At 35.0% G+C, this 16425-nt stretch overlaps 2 protein-coding genes and 1 pseudogene across 3 annotated transcripts; all 3 read right to left on the reverse strand.

The window, feature by feature from the left end:
* Positions 1-240: 240 nt before the first annotated feature.
* LOC106417779 (11S globulin seed storage protein 1) lies at positions 241-2925 on the reverse strand. Of its 2 annotated transcripts, none has more exons than XM_022714391.2 (3): positions 1967-2925; positions 641-1358; positions 241-562 (listed from the first exon to the last, which is right to left on the reverse strand). In XM_022714391.2, exons 1-3 carry the CDS (start codon positions 2553-2555, stop codon positions 433-435), a joined length of 1437 nt encoding a protein of 478 aa, XP_022570112.2. In that variant the 5' UTR covers positions 2556-2925; the 3' UTR covers positions 241-432. The 2 variants fall into 2 exon arrangements, with proteins under 2 accessions (XP_022570112.2, XP_013713981.2); XM_013858527.3 differs by having other exon boundaries at positions 641-1352; positions 1967-2904.
* Positions 2926-7993: 5068 nt separating this feature from the next.
* Positions 7994-11559, reverse strand: LOC106417766 (annotated as a pseudogene).
* Positions 11560-12503: 944 nt separating this feature from the next.
* On the reverse strand, positions 12504-15147 carry LOC106417789 (jasmonate O-methyltransferase). The gene is made up of 4 exons (XM_013858535.3): positions 15018-15147; positions 14431-14865; positions 13535-13825; positions 12504-13012 (listed from the first exon to the last, which is right to left on the reverse strand). The coding sequence occupies exons 1-4, from the start codon at positions 15090-15092 to the stop codon at positions 12635-12637; spliced, it is 1179 nt and encodes a 392-aa protein (XP_013713989.1). The 5' UTR covers positions 15093-15147; the 3' UTR covers positions 12504-12634.
* Positions 15148-16425: the final 1278 nt, after the last annotated feature.

Consider the following 16425-nt stretch of genomic DNA (forward strand, 5'->3'; position numbering starts at 1 on the left):
GTAATCAGTATAAGACAAGCAATGTAAACTATTAGACGATCCAATTAATTGGTTTCTTAGTTCATTATCACCGGGATGGAAAAACGCCTAAAGAATCAAAATCTACTGGCTCCAGTTAAATTCCCATTTTAGTAACTAGTTACCTTAATTCGCATATAAAAATTGTTATACTAGTAAGAGCTACTTCACGAAGGGAAACGATCGAACATTCTTGTAATTATCTCAGCCGTGTGATAATCGTTTTGGGGAAAATAAAGTCGCCTTTAATAAGGGTTTTGAGAAGTTTGCTCTGCAAGCAATGCTTTTACATAATAGAGAAAAATAAATATATCATCATGAAGGAAAGATACGAGTTTTGTAAACAAGAAACTTAATGGTTCAAACAAGATTAGCAGAGAAAATCTCATAAACACCATAGATGACCGATGCTATTCAGTGAGATTGACCGGGGAAACGTATCTTCCTCTCCATGGGTGTAGTGACGTTAAATGCAGCTTGAACCACGGCCTGAGACAAACTTTTGAGAACAGAACCTCTCCCGGCCAAAGTAAGGAAACGTGGTCTGCAAGTAAACAAGCTAAATCAAAATAGGTTATAAAAAAAAAACAAAAGTCAATAACAAGAAAGCAGAGAAGCTCACGTTGGAGAATTGAGGATCGAGAGCCAACCCAGTCCAATGTGGCCTGCAGTAGCCGAGAGCACACTAGTGTCAGGGACAATGAATAGGTGGCCTTTTTCGACAGCTGCGTTGATGATACTGTCGCCATTAGGACCAACAACTTCAACATTGCCAGAGCCCGAGAACACGAGGATGATCTGGAATTTAGTAGCACAAGCGTATGTTGGAGGGTATATGCATCCGGAGCCGAGTTGAATGATCGAAGATCCCGAACCAACCTCGTTGAGCAGAGGGAGGTTGGTGGAGTTCAAGAAAAAGGCATCTCCGCTGCTATCTCCCTCACCTAGAACCGCCGTAAAGGAGTTGAAGACTAGACCGTCCCTGTTGATGATATTCGGCTGCGGCATGTTGAGCTCCGGACCGAGCTTCACGATGCCGCCGTGGGTGGTCTGAGAGTCGAGGAGGGCTGCCACTGCTTCACCAAGCTGCAACGACGTGCACACGACCTCGGCAGAAAAGCCTTTGAAGACTCCTCTTGGCCCGGCAAGGTAGAAATTGACAAGGCGTTGCTGTCCGAGGAAGACAATGGCGAGGTGTGTGTCGCTGTTGTCGTTGAACCACCACGTTACAACTCCTGAAGGAACGGCTATGACATCTGCTTCGGAGATTCGGACGACTCTCTCATTCAGGACGCCGTTGCCGTTAGGCACAACAATACCGGCAGTTCCCGTACCTGCATCTAACAAGGTGTTAGTTTCAAACTAAACAAAAATAGAAGAGAGGATTCAAAGTGACAAGAAAGAAAATTTAATCGATCGCAAAGTTAAGTTAGAAAATGTTGCCGGAGGAATAAAGACTCTATAGTATAAATGCTCAAAGTTTATAAGAGAAGAGTATTTAACTAGTCTAGTAAAGTAAAGACAAGAAAGATGACAAATTTTGTAACAAAAGATATTAAAAATGAAAAGTTGGGTGGGGCCCATGCCTGCTAATTTTGTGAATGCCAAAGTTTGAGCTCGCTAGTAAAACGTCGTAGTTCTCTAAACTTACTAAATGGCCATTAATGCTTGATTAAAAACAAAAAAAAAACAAAAAGAAAGATGCAAAACAAATTCCAGAATGATTATGGGGTTTTTCTACGTAAAAAAAATTAATTAACCCGATTAGAAAGATGGAATAAACTTGGAACTTTACAAGTAACATGTGTGTTGGAAGTTTGTAAATCAAACAGAATAAAAAAACTTGAGACACAAGTAACGAGTGTTGGCAAACAAATTCAGAGATTTTATATGATCCAGCTCATATATTTTAGATCAAAACAAAGAAAAAGAGAAGAATATGTATTACCTTGTAAAACGAACGCCATTTTTGGCCCGTTGGAGAAGACAGGCTGGGGAAACCCGCGTGGGAGAAGGACCATCTTCGAAGCTCCCACATCTGACCCGTTCATCTTCCAGGAAAAAGAACTACCACCTTCTCCTCTGAAGTCTTCCTCGGGAAACTGGGGCTCCAGATCCGTGTTGGTGGGTACGAACGACGTCCGACGTGTCTGAGAAGAGACCATCGGGAAGAAGCAGGGAAAGAGGGGTCGAGGTTGAGAAGGATAACGGCCTTGAGGCTGCTCTACCATGGCACTGGTGTTCAGGTACATGTACGATGGCGGCGACGGCGGTGACGGCGGAGTCTTCTTGCTCCCGCCCTCCAAGGCTGTCTTCGCAGCGGATGTTCCGAGTTCCACAGAAGCGTTCACAAGCGTATCCTGTGTGTTTGGGTTCTTGTAAGCTTTTGATATCGTACGGAAAACCGCGTTTGCGGCTGTTCCGACTTTTGCTAAGGCTTTCGACATTTTTTGTTTTTTTGTTCTTTTTGCTAAGCGAGCAAGAGTGGGAGAGAGAGAGAGAGCGTAGCGTAGAGGAGAGGCTACAAATAGCTTCATGAAGGGCAATAATGTAATTTGTTTTGGAGAGGGGGATATCGGGAGGTGCTACTTTGTCATCTTCTTAGACATAAATGCAAAGGGACTGGACTATTTGTTCCACCAATTATTAAATTGGATATGTGTGTGTGTCTGTGCGCAACTATAATACTTTTCTTAATTTCGATTTTTGGAGATGATTATAAAAGTTGGGGATTTCATGAGGGTTTTTGTTCATTGATACTCTTAGAACAGGACACGGCAGAAGATATATAACTCTATTTTCCTTAGTAGTGATTGTATTCTTTGGATAAATTAAGCCAAAAAAGTTTACGGGGTAGTTGTGTCATTTTGCTAAGGAGTGGAGAGGGGGATGACACTAGAAAACAACACAGCTGATCCCCAAAACTTTTATAGCCGACAACTCTATAAACCTGTGTCAGGCTTTGCCCCGTTTTTTCTTTTCTTGTACGCACGCAATATACCGTGTACGATGTATGAAAATACAATATACATAAGTCTTTTTTTTTTTTGCCAACCGATATTTATTGATATTACTTTTAGAGATATAAAAAGCCCACACAAAAGGCATTCAACCAGCATATAAACCTACAACATAAACCCAAAAAAAGAACAAAGCCCAACAATGGCCCAAGTAAACCCACGGCACAGGAGAAAACAACACATCCCTACCACGTGTTCAAAGCACGAGGACGAAAGCCCACGTGTTGGAAAGTCTCCACCGCCTTCACCAAATTGCATGTCGTCGCCGGAAACACGGCAAACCACCAGAACCTAACCGGGAATAGTACCACACCCAAAGAAACCACCAGCTTTAAGGCCCACATCTTCTTCTCATATCCATCGACCGGAGAACGTCAATCGTCCCTAATCCATATCACATCTATAATCATAGAGAAGATCTTCACACACATCGGAACCACCATATAACAGAGAGCTTCGATCGACCGAAGTCGAGATTTCATCCAACACCAAAACACCAAGACTTAAAAACAGAGACATTCCATTGATTGGGAATCGATCGTGCCGACTTCACCTTGAAGAAAGGTCGAAATCAGAGTCAAGAGCCGGCTGCCCTCACCGGAGAATAAGGTGATGACACCAGAGTCAAAAACCAACCAGACGATGCAAAACGATTGTCACCGATGTTGGAGAGGAAACTAAACAGACACTTTAAACGCAAGAACAAAACAAAAACAAAAGCTATTCCGACGGTGCCGCACCACCGCCGGAAAACACACACACCGACATGGAAGATGAACTTTGTTTTGAGAGAGAAGTTGGAGAGTTTCTAGAGAGAGGTTTTTATTCCGATTTTATTTTACAATATACATAAGTCTTTTATGTACTGTAACAATATTATAAAGTTTCTAGAGAGAGGTTTTTATTCCGATTTTATTTTACAATATACATAAGTCTTTTATGTACTGTAACAATATTATAAAGGGCATTTATAATAAATCAATAAAGCCTATCATTCTGATTGCAAACACAGAAAAAAGTCTGAGCTGCATTCACAAAATGATTAGTTAATAGTCAAAATTTTACCTTAACACGCTTTATGATTAGTTTATCAAAGAAATGTGCTTTTTAGTATATTAATAAATAATTAGATTTTGACCCGCTTTTGAAAAGGCGGGTATATTTTTGTTTTAATTATTTTTTTAGAAATTTAAGTTTTATAATCTTTTTTCTGTATTTGTATTTGTGTTTTTATTTGTAGTCAAATTTGTGTATAAATTTTAAACAAAATCAATTTAATAAAATAATAGCAATTAAAAAGTTAACCAACATATACATGTTTCTTTGTAATCATATTTTTCTGTTTTAGATCTTGATCCGCAGTATATTGTTGGTTTGTAATTTTTTTGTTTTTTTGTTTCTATTAATTTTTATATTTATGATATTTTTTGTAATCATATTTGTGTTTTATATTAATTTATTTTAGCTTAATTTAGTAACTATATTAAATATGTTAAATTGCATAACTATACATTTATGCTATATGCATATCAAAAATAATTTGTAAACTTTATTCCTGAAGTATGCAACATATTATATTTTCATATTAGTTACCTAATATAACCAGTCAAGAATATTTCGTAATCAACTTGAAAATCAAAATATTATATTCTATTAAACATTACATATATATATATTCGAATGGTTTTAAAGTGTTAAATTTGAAAACCAATATCAAATCCAACCCGCACCAAAACCCGAAGAAAGTTTTTGAAAAATGTTTGATAAAAATAATTTTTAAAATATTATGTTAAATACATATATATATATATATATATATACATATGGTTTAATATGTTTTTCACTAACTTTAACTAAAATCACATTTAATTAAAAAAATTTAATCGAATAATCTATTTAAAACCTGTTAAACCCGTCGTCCTTAGAGTTTAGACTAAAAATTAAGCAAAGAACACCATGCATGGATGGATGCTGAAGTCCCATATTGACTATCATAAGATTTTTTCTTATCATTGATTTTTTCATAAGTATATATTTTTATAAATAATACTTTCATAATAATATATTGACTTAAATAGTTTTAGTAATCTTAAATTTACTTCTAAAAATATATTTTGTAGATCATAAATTTAAATTTAGTATATTGGCCATATAATTAGGTATGAAATAGGAGTTTGATATTTGTTGTTTGTTGCAGTATTGATATATACATATCCTATAAAATAGGAGTTTAAGTGGTTATAGGGGTGGTTACGTTTTTTTCCCTTTAACATGAAGGTAGTTATGTTTTTGTAGATGCAATTGTATTATATGTTATACAGTTATATTTAAAATGCAGTATATTTTTATGTTGGACTCAACATATATTAATAGGTCATGATCCTAATTTAATAGTATTGATTTAGTAATAACCTTCTTTATTTACAATGCCAAGTGTTAATACTATATTGTCCGTCGTCATTTGGTGGAGACATTATGTTGAACACTTGCGTTGCGTGCGTATTCGATTCTCGTGATCCGATAACAAGTGGTTGGATTTGAAGAAGGTGTTTCTGGGTTTTTCATGACTCCCCTTCTCTTCCAAAAGTCTTGTGCTTCATTTTATTGAAATTAATGCCTTGAGATGATCTACCGTGAGCTTCAAGTAATCATCTTTGCCTTGTTTATGCATTACATCCAACACCAGTTCAGTGATATCCCTTTGATCTTTCGATCTTCCTGGATGCATATGATCGTCGATCACGCGTTGGAACAGAGCATCGAGCTTGAAGAAAACATCGTTGATCCTCTTGTGCTGTCCTGAAACTAGCATGAGCTGTCTGGGCTTCAAATATTAAGCTCGTCGACTTTCTCTTTTATCAATAAGCTGACTCTCATGGAACTTCTGTCCTAAAACAACTCTAAACATGATGCTCGCGGTTAGCCAGAAAAGGGTTTTGCTCAAATCGACTGGAGATTGATCCACCGCAGAGTTGGATAGTTTCTTGACTAACAAGTTACACTCTTCCTCTTCTGATATGTACATCCAAAATATTGTACCCCTTTTTCAAGCAGAAAAAAACTCACGTACCAAGAACTTACGCCCAGTGCCGTACCTAGGTGCTGAGGGGCCTAAGGCGAAAATAATTTTTCCCATAATTTAGTAATAAAACATTTATCACATAAAACTCTACAAAACCATATATTTAATATTTATAAATGTATATATGAAGAACCAAACATAAAATTTCTTAAAAGTTATATAAGCTATTCAGTTTTCTAAACAAAAAGTAAAAACATATATATAAATATTCAAAATTATCTAACACGTTTAGTAATATTTAATTAAATATATGTTGATTTAGATAGGCTAAAAGGAAACTTAAAAATGTATTATTGAAAATAAAACTACCTGAGCTAAAAAAAAATTCTGATACAAAAAATACTTTAGGAATACATATGAAAGTTTAAAATATTAAATTCTATAATAGCATAATAAGAAATATATATAGATAGTGCCCGTAAATAAATTTATAGCAACAAAAATATTGCATATATCAAAGCTAATTAGAACTTTTTATCTATAAAATTATAAAAAGTTGAATGAAATATTAAAATAAGGGCCCCAGAATATAGGATGAAAGTTGGGGGCCTAAGGCAATTGTCTTTCTTGTAACATAGTGAGCACGGCTCTGCTTACGCCGCTCTTTCCACTCTTCACTGTATATACGGTGTAAAACTCACGTACCAAGAAAGTGTTTCGGAGATATGTATTGCATTTGCATGCATCATTGCATAAAGGATGGTGATATAGAATTTGGGTTTCATTTCATAGTAATTTGACACCAACCAAATTAATAACAAACTAATGGAACGAGGCATTCTTTGATCCAGTCTCTTACCAAAGTGGTTGAACCGAACGCTACTGTTATCTGCAGTTTCTTGTCGATCACGTCTTTGTCATTTGCCCCAAATAGCATCACCTGTTTAGTCGCAACCAAATCCAAAGAAGGGTTTTAAAAAGGCGTTATATATTACTCTTTTATATAATGCTTTGATACAGGAAAATTTCTCATTTCCAGGTGAAAGATTAGGAGCAATGAAATGATTTGATACCTCCTGTAATTCCTTATTTTATGATTTAATAGTTTTTTTCACACTAATTAACATACTTCAATTTTGTGAAATATCATATGATAACCACTAAAACATGTTTTTCTAAGAAATAACACACAAAAAAGAAATAGAACAGGGCACGGGAGAAGATAACTCTATTTTTCCTTAGTAGTGATTGTATTTTTTGGATAAATTAGGCAAAAAAAAAGTTTACGTTTGTTATCAAACCATTATTCTTTTTTTTTGAACACTTACTAAACCATTATTCAAATCAATAAAAAGCAGACTAAATCTTCTCTTTGGAGTCATTCCTTAGCATCAAAGGAATTGAGGATAAACCGAAACTTGGTTTTGTATTGAGCTGAAAGTGTCAATTATCAATTAAGTAGCCGCATTACTGTAGTGATTATCGTTTAACTGAATCTAACCGATTTTTACTAAATGTAATATCAACCACCCTAAATATTATATAGTTATTATTTTATAGATTCAGAGATTAATCTGAGTTTATTATTAAAAAAAAGTTACCTGTCAAATAGGTTCAAAATTTTGAATGTAATATGAAAAATCCTTGATGGAATAACAAAATCAACCAACTCCAACTAAGGACAAGCAATGAACAACCATCATCGCTTTATTCTTTCTTAGCTAATAATTTATGGATTTACCTCAGAATTCTTTTGGTGTTCAAATATTCTTTACTATTACAATCATGTGTTCACAAAGCACAAGACAAAGTGGAAACTTCGTCTGTCTTTCTCTACAGTATAGTGACAATATATGACATTAATGCAATTTAAGTTGTAAACATTACATTTGGATATGAAACATCGTATCTAGGAACACTCGTTGAGTCTGTTTATACACATATAAGATCTAATTTGAAACTTATATATTTACAATCTACGTGACACACGAATCGGATATCCACTCTTCAATCTTGCAAATAATGTCCACTTCTCGATGCTTGGATCTCCATCTACCACCTCCCATCTTAATCATTATTATCATTGGGTCACAATCATTATTTTTATTATAACCGAAATATTACAATTTATGCATTCATATAAGATAATTGTACGAACCTGTAAGTGGTTATAAAACGGTGGAGAAAAACTACCATCATGGCTTTGGCCATATTAAGTCCAAGACATGTTCTTCCTCCCATACCAAATGGTAAGAAACTGTTTGCTTTCGCTTCCTCCTTCATTTTAGGATTTAGTTATAATAAGTACAAACAAAATAATGTTACTATGCAAACAAGAATAGCGAAAGGAAATATGGTTTCTTAAGAGTAGACTGTACGTACGTCAAACCTTGAAGGGTTGAACTTGTGAGGTTCACTATATACGTTAGGATCAAGATGAATGGATCTAGCGTCAATGTTTATATTCCATCCTTTATTAATCTTGTATCCTTTCAAATTAGAAAATAATGTATTAAATAAAGCCAGAGACAATCTGCCCTTTCGTAATCTGAGATAATTTACTTAACCAAATAAACTGAATCTTAAAATAAAGTGCTTAAAGCAAACCTTCTCTTTCACAGTCTTGAAGTACTAGTCTTGGGAACCAAGGCACAACAGACGCCATTCTCAGAGATTCTTTCACCATCTATGTACAAAAATTATATATGCGCACATATTAAAAACATTGTCCATTGAAACACGTTTGAAACTTTGAACGTTGTTATGTATTTACCTTTGAGGCATATGTCATTTCAGTGAGATCATCTAGTTCGAGAAATGGTTTATCTGATGCCTGCTTAGCAACCTGAGTTTGTTCTTCCTGTTGACCGGTATAGTGACATGTTTTTAGAAACAAAATCCTTTAACATTGTCTTTATGTTAAATAAATTGAAAAGCAGAAATTAAAAGTGAAATGATTGATAATGTGTATATAATCTATAGTTCTAATATACATGAGAAACTATTGAATTATATATTTTTTAACTGTATTAATTTCAAAACTTACAATCAGAATATTCAAAACCTTCTGATTTTCACCGAGGTACTTAACCATCCACGTTAAAGCACTAGCCGTCGTGTCCTGCCCTGTATTTTTGTGGCAAAAGTTTGTAAAAAAATGAAATTTGATGTTATGATTTTACTTTTTGTTGATGTAAGATGTATGCCCTGAAGTAGTCGATGACGTAGTTGCTAAAGCAGACGTCGTGTTGAGTGGTGAAGACCATCTGGAGTCAAGATGATGAGCCGGAGTCGTGTAGATTTGGAGAGCAAGAGAATATCTTGGAGATAAGGAAAGAGGAATAAACTTGGAGAGCAAGTTTATGACTTAAAGGAAGAGGAATAAGTGCATTCCAAGAAAAGGAAAGTTGTACTTATTGTTATGGAAGATGTCCATACATGTTGCCTTGGAGACTAGGGTTTCGGGAACGTGGAGAATAACTATATGATAGCTATGGGTCGTCCGTAGAGTGACAGAGACACAGAGGCTTATCTTATAAAGAAAGAGAAAAGCTCTTGGAAGTGTTCTGGGTCGTGCTGAATCAGTGGATGAAGTACTTGACGGTTGAGAGACATAAGCGGGTAGCTTAGGAATCTTTCAGTAGCGTGTGTTAGGGTGATAACACTAGACATGTAACAGCTGAATTAAGCAGAGAGATTCTAATAAAGCATTGGTGTTTGCTTGTGTATTTTGTCTCTTGATTTAACTTTTGCATTACTATATTGTGTTTGCATCTTGCACTTGCAATTTTCATCTCTGAGCTGGTCCAAAAATGATGAATACTAAAATAAATAAATGGGACCTGCAATGATCATGGTCAAAATATTGTCCTTAATCTCAGCATCAGTCAACTTAGTATAATGATCAGAAGACGAAGCAGAGTCGTCGCTATCTACTGCAAGAAGCTGCTGCAGAAAATCTTCATGATTATTATTATTATGACTATTTGTTTCATTTCTCCGGTCTCTAATTATCTTTTCTAACACCTCCATAACTCTTCCTCTTGCCTGCATCATTTATAACACATCATTTATAACACACCTCTTCTCGTGATTCAAACCAATCCAAGTGTAATAATCTCTATTACTTTGATGTTAAAACGTCAAAGAAGGTACTGAAATTACCATGATACCCTCGTGAAATCTAGTCCAGGGTAAATTGAGAGGAAAAGCGAGCATGGCTTCACAAACAAAGCCAACATCCCTTTGCAATGAACCCAATTCTTCTTCGTTTTCTAGACTTATTAACATCTTACACATTGCTTTGAATGTTATCTGCACCGTTAGTTACCATATTGCTCATATACTTGGAAATTTCAAATATTAAGATTGACCTTTATAAACAAAATTTATTCAGTTTTTGATTTGACTAAAGTAAAAATATCAGTCTTTTTCCAAACTTAACCATTTATTTTAGCACATAAAAGGCGTACGAAATGGGCCAAGTTGGGCCAAACTTTTCTCATTAAGGAAAACGGTTTTCTAAATAAGTCTTTTTATTAAAAAAACGGCTTATTCCTATTCAAACCATCATGCAACGTGTGTTAAACAAACCTGGAGCAAATCTGTGAGCAAGACCACTGTACCACGGTGCTCCCATCCACTAAGCGCGTCAACGACAAGTTGATAAAACGGCTACGGAGAATCTTGTGATGGTGTTGAGAAGCACAAAGAAGGCTCCGGTCACCCACAAGCGCAGCTATGGACTTTATGTACCGTTTCGTGAACATCCCTGACTCGTTATTTAAAACAGCCCGAGCTGACTCAGTCGTCGACAAGAACACGTGCGTCTCTCCGAACAAACTTGTCCTAAAGCAACTTCCGTACCTGTAATATTAGTATTAAATAATGTCCTAAAAGTACTTCAGCCAGAAACCTTCTAACTAGTCCAGAGGCTTATTGTGTTTACCTGATACGACGACTACGAACGAACTCATAGAAGCCTTTGCCGCTGTTTACGGAAAGCATGAACTGAAGTGTTTCTCCGACCACCGGAAAACCATGGCTTCCCGGAGGAATATCAGCCGTTGATTTCTCTTGATCTTGGATCACGGTTTTGAATATTTTACTGAGTGCTAGTATCACTAAGCACAGCAGGGGAACTACGAGGGGACAGAGGGAAAGATGGTCCATTTATATTTGTTTTCAAAGTTCCTTTTTCAGTCTTAAATAGAGAGAAAGTTTCCACATTAAAAAAAAAAAGAGAAAGAAGATTTAATTATGATTCTTGAAGTATAGCGTATCGAGGCGAAACAATAATAAAAAAAAACATTTTTTCATTGCCGTTGAAAAGTTTTCCGCATGCTCATCACATTTTTGTCAGCAAGGGAGTTTTTTTTGCCGTGAGTTTTTTAAAGAAATCAAAACTTGATTGGTTGACATATATAGCTGTAGACTAAATTTTGGCTATCCAGAACATCTACAGCCCCAACCAATCATCCCCTAAAATTGAACCTATATGAATCACTCGAGTTTCAGCTTCTATATGCATCCCATGTCTCTCATTTCAAGTTTCAGCTTCTAGATACTGAATTATTGACAATGCCCAAATTGATTTTGAGTCTGATTGGTAGAATCAGAGTAAATAAGAGTAAAAAATATAAGTGAAAAAGAGTGGGGAAAAATAGTGGAAAACATACAAGAGAGAGATAAACAATAATAAATGATGTTACTCTATTGTAACTAAGAATAAAATTGTTTATTATTGGAACATAGATCACATGGCATATGATTCGTGGAACATATTATTGCAAATGATATCATTTAGAGTAACATCATTTATTAGAGTAACAATAGAGTAACATCATTTATTATTGTTTATCTCTCTCTTATTATTTGAATAGTAAATGGAGTAAAAATGAAAAAGTTGATTTCCACTTGTAAACAATCAGCAAAATTCAGAGTAATATTAAAACTGGAGTAATAAGTTACTCTATAATGACTTTTCAGTCATAAACTTTATAAATATTGAACAATAAAATTCTTATTACTTGCATCTTATATTATTTTCTGTAGGCGTAAATATTAAATAGAGTGAAACGTTATTCATTTTAAATTTTGTTTAATACTCCCTCTGTTTCAAAATACATTAAGTTTTAGGTTATGACACAAATATTAATAAACTTGTTTTTTTATCTAAAAAATATCATTAAACTATATATTAAAAATTATTCAACCAATCACAAAACAGATTAGAAAATATGATTGCTTACACAGTTTTCGATAAAGTTAAAAGATACATTTAAATATAAAAACATCGTCTATTTTGAAACATCAAAAACTCCCTAAAACATCATATATTTTGAAACGGAGGGAGTAGTAGATTTGATGCATGAATAAGATATGATAAGGACAAATTCTTAGATTTTACATTGCATATATTATCAGTAACTAAAAATTACATCTTCGTTTCAACTCAAAAGCACACATTTTTTGTTTATTTTATTCTTGAAGCAAATGGCGTTACATAGTTAAAGTACCAAATCATGTCACTGTAGGTCTACAGACATGTAAGAAAGCATATGTTATAATATGACTAACCCATTCTTAGGAGTGAAACAATAATAATAGCGTATCGAGGCGAGCTTACATACAAGTACTCTCCCATTAGCTTTGCGTATCTTTCGAAAAGTTCGTCCATCACCTTTTGACCAAATGTAGGTTCTAGCGTCGGCTCTACCACAGCTCGTATTGTCTTTGCCACTCTTCGTCCACAAGCTAGGGCTTCGGGTTTGAAGCGTACTATGTCATAGCTGTCGTCGCTGATACTCCCACCTTCCCAATCAACCGGACTTATCTCAAGTCGATCAATCGAAAAAGAACCTTCTTTCTCTATCGCCATTTTCAATTCTTCGGGGCTCGTAGCATAGTAAGGAGCGTTGAAAGCATCGATATTCTCTTCTTCGATGATACCCTTTATACGAAGAACAGAAAAGGAGGACGTTTATTTATGACATTGAGTATATATTAAACTTGATTGGGCTGTATTATGGCTGGGCTAGTATCTATGGGTTTATAGAAAGTCCAGGCTACAATAGTTGAGTTATTATAAATGGCTTTCGTCATTGGTGTTCTTAGTTATCTACTTGATTTTCTACAATAATTTGTATGTATTTTTGTCATATTGGGGAGGGGGGGGGGGAATAGTGGTTTTGAGCTATTCGGCACTACCAAACAAAACTTATATGGTACCAATACTATGTCTATATCAGTATATGATATGTATCAATTTACATAAACTGACTAAACTAAATCATTTGAGAAAACAAATTTGGAAAAGTATTCAATGGGGCCGGCCATCACTGGGATAACTTAATTGGTCAAGTAACGTGCCACGGTCAGATCCCTATAGAGTAATATGGGCCATATATATATATATACAGCCCCAAGAGACCATATACAGTACATGTTGGTTCTAATTAAAGGTAAACACTACCTCTTTGGCCATGGACATAAGAGCTTGAGCTAGTAGTTCCCACTGATGGCAACCCTCTTCGGTTGTAGGATCAGGTGAGCTTCTACCTAGGAAGGATAAAACCATTCGGCCTCCAGGAACCAACTCCTCGGATCGCGATATCAGAAACACCGAGAAATCGGTTTGGAATTGAAGAGCATAGGCCTTATGTGCACTCATAGGACTTGTCTTGGATAGGTATATTTTTCCTTTGTTGTCTAAATCAGCTGTTATGACCACCCCATCTTTTTTGTTCACCTCACCACATGGAACCTTGTATATAGATGATAATTTCATTTGTTAGCATGTACAAATTACCATAAATATGTGATATTTTGATGAAATGAATGCACCAAATTGGTAATTTCCAGTGTGATGTGTGATATGTCATGTATGAACCACTAGGTTTTCAAATCTTTTTGTTTTGTTTTGGTATCTCGAATAAGAAAGATTCCCACGCACTAAATTTCACTTAAAAAGGTATATTACTTGGGTAAATATTTTCTTGGTACCGTATAGTGAAACAACACTTTTGCATGAAACCTATAGTTATTATCATAATTCTATTCCAGTTAGGTTTTCGAGACTATCTAATTTAAAAATAGAATAGCTTTCTAATATAAGAAAAAAATTGTATATCAATTTTACGAACTATAGATTAACTTATTTTCGTAAAAGGCATATTTAACTTTAGAAATATTTATTTTAACTATGATTTTCAAGTCATAATAGTATATCAGATTTAATAATTCAGTTTTCATAATGCGAGTTGGCAAATGACACTAATTTCTTTTAAAATAAAATATTTAGTATACACTCGTCATTCGTCAATATCATAGTCATAATTGAAATGCCGCATAGAGAAACAGAAAACACACCTGAGACAACCAGTGTAAACTAGAAGAAAATTGAACAAAGTGAAGGCTCCGGCGAGGAAACAAACGTCCGTAGAAAGAGCCAGGAACCGCCGACACAAAACACGGTCCTCCATTTCCGTGCTCAAAACCTAAACTCTCATAGTTGTTGTCTCTCTTCTTAAGCCGGTCGTAAAACTCCGGCAAAGAAGCAAAGATGTAGTTGAAGTCATTGCTAGGAAGGTCGTTGAGAGAGAGACTGAGCTCAGGAACAGGACGGTCGAGGTCAGGACACAAGTTTTGGATTGTTTCTACGATATTGGAGATGGACAAGAGACTGTTGGGACCGGAGGAACAGCCCAAGTCGGCGATTCCAAAGCTCAAAATTTCTGAATTTCTTATCATCAGCTTCTTCAAGGCCTCGTCCATTACTCTTCTGCCTAAAGATATTATGTTGCTCTGCGAGTTACATAAACATTTTACACATATTTTATTATATTTTCTTATCTAAAATAAAATATAAATATAGATGGATTTTGACATTACAGTATATACTATATATATGTGTGTACGCAAGACTGATGAATATGTTTTTGATATAAATCTTCAACCTGAACAATGGAGTTTTTGGCGTAACTTGTTTCACCGTTTCCTTTGTTCATGTGAAGAATTCGCATTACTTCCATTTCTCTCTCTCTCTATGTCTCTTTCTAAGGCAGAAGGTTAGTGACGAAAATAAGTGATGTTGGGTTGGTATATATAAGGAAAGAAGGTAAGTGTGGTTAGAAAACAGTTCTATTACAGCCTCAGCCACATGCATCTTATGTACGTTGATTTCTCTCCATGTTGTTCTCCTTTTACGAATAATCCTTTATGATAAAACATATGTTCAAGGTGATTTAAAACTAAAAGAAGTATGTCTGGAGTCATTCTACTGTATTAGAACTAAATAGAATAAAATGGTTTTTATATTTCTTAATCCTAATTATATCAGGTTTTCAACTCATAATTAAACTATTTTAAGATTGTATTTGTTCATTCACACATTTAATGCAAAGGAAAGTATTTGCTAATTGCCTTAGTTCGTTTCTATTTCTTTTACGCTTTCACCCATATTATATGAATTCCTGACAACAACTATAAAGTTTAACCATATTAATCCACACGTAGTTGCTTCAACCTGGTTGGAAGAAAATTAGAGCAAATTATGGTAGATTTGGATTATGGGGGTCTGCGCAAGAGAATCCATTTGTTAAAAAGTTCTAGGTTTTGGTTTCGCCAGATTTATGGATCAAATATCCAGCCATACAAAAAATAAAACGATAGTTAAATTTTGATTTATCATGAAATTTTTACTTAAAATCAATTAGTGATAAATGGATTAGTCCTAATTTTTTATATATTATTATGTCCTAGTTAGTTAAACTCCTGACGAGGAAATATCAATCCGTCGGAATATTCTTATGGAATACCGAGGAAAAATGTATTCCTCGGAAAAAACCGATGAATTCCGAGGATATATTATAGCCGTTAGAGAGCCGTTGGGAGATTTTTAAAATTCCGAGGAAATTCCGACGAACTAGCCGTTGGCGTCGGAATTCCGTCGGAATTTCCTCGGTCTGTCGGCAGGATTTCAACTATAAATACAAGCACCCCTCTTCCTCTTCATTCACTCCATATCTTCATCCTCCTTCTTACTCTCTTTACACACGAATTTGATTCATAAAAAAACATGTCTTCTTCAAATTACTTTCGTTCTTGGATCGATCGACCTCATTTGGATCCGAACACAAGATTGCTTACGGAAGAATACCAACGAGGTATAACCGAATTCATGGGGTTAGTTCACCGACAACCGGAAGCAAAAACAAGTATGTTAAGATGTCCTTGCTCTAATTGTAAAAATAGAAAGGTTATTAAAGAGTGGGATGTTTGGACTCATCTATATTTGAGTGGGTTTACACGAAGTTACAAAATTTGGTATCATCATGGGGAAACTGATTATGAACATGGTAGTAC

Source organism: Brassica napus, chromosome C8, assembly GCF_020379485.1.
Source record: "Brassica napus cultivar Da-Ae chromosome C8, Da-Ae, whole genome shotgun sequence".
NCBI classification, from domain to species: Eukaryota; Viridiplantae; Streptophyta; class Magnoliopsida; order Brassicales; family Brassicaceae; genus Brassica; species Brassica napus.

What these genes read in the sequence shown, in the direction of transcription:
- LOC106417779 (XM_022714391.2), bottom strand. Translation starts at nt 2,555, where the DNA reads ATGAAGCTATTTGTAGCCTCTCCTCTACGCTACGCTCTCTCTCTCTCT. An exon ending in AATGGCGTTCGTTTTACAAG is followed by an intron (nt 1,359 to 1,966) that starts GTAATACATATT and finishes ACACCTTGTTAG; the next exon opens with ATGCAGGTACGGGAACTGCC. An exon ending in TCGATCCTCAATTCTCCAAC is followed by an intron (nt 563 to 640) that starts GTGAGCTTCTCT and finishes GTTTACTTGCAG; the next exon opens with ACCACGTTTCCTTACTTTGG.
- LOC106417789 (XM_013858535.3), bottom strand. Translation starts at nt 15,092, where the DNA reads ATGGAAGTAATGCGAATTCTTCACATGAACAAAGGAAACGGTGAAACA. An exon ending in CCAAAAACTCCATTGTTCAG is followed by an intron (nt 14,866 to 15,017) that starts GTTGAAGATTTA and finishes TGTAACTCGCAG; the next exon opens with AGCAACATAATATCTTTAGG. An exon ending in GTTTACACTGGTTGTCTCAG is followed by an intron (nt 13,826 to 14,430) that starts GTGTGTTTTCTG and finishes TCTATATACAAG; the next exon opens with GTTCCATGTGGTGAGGTGAA.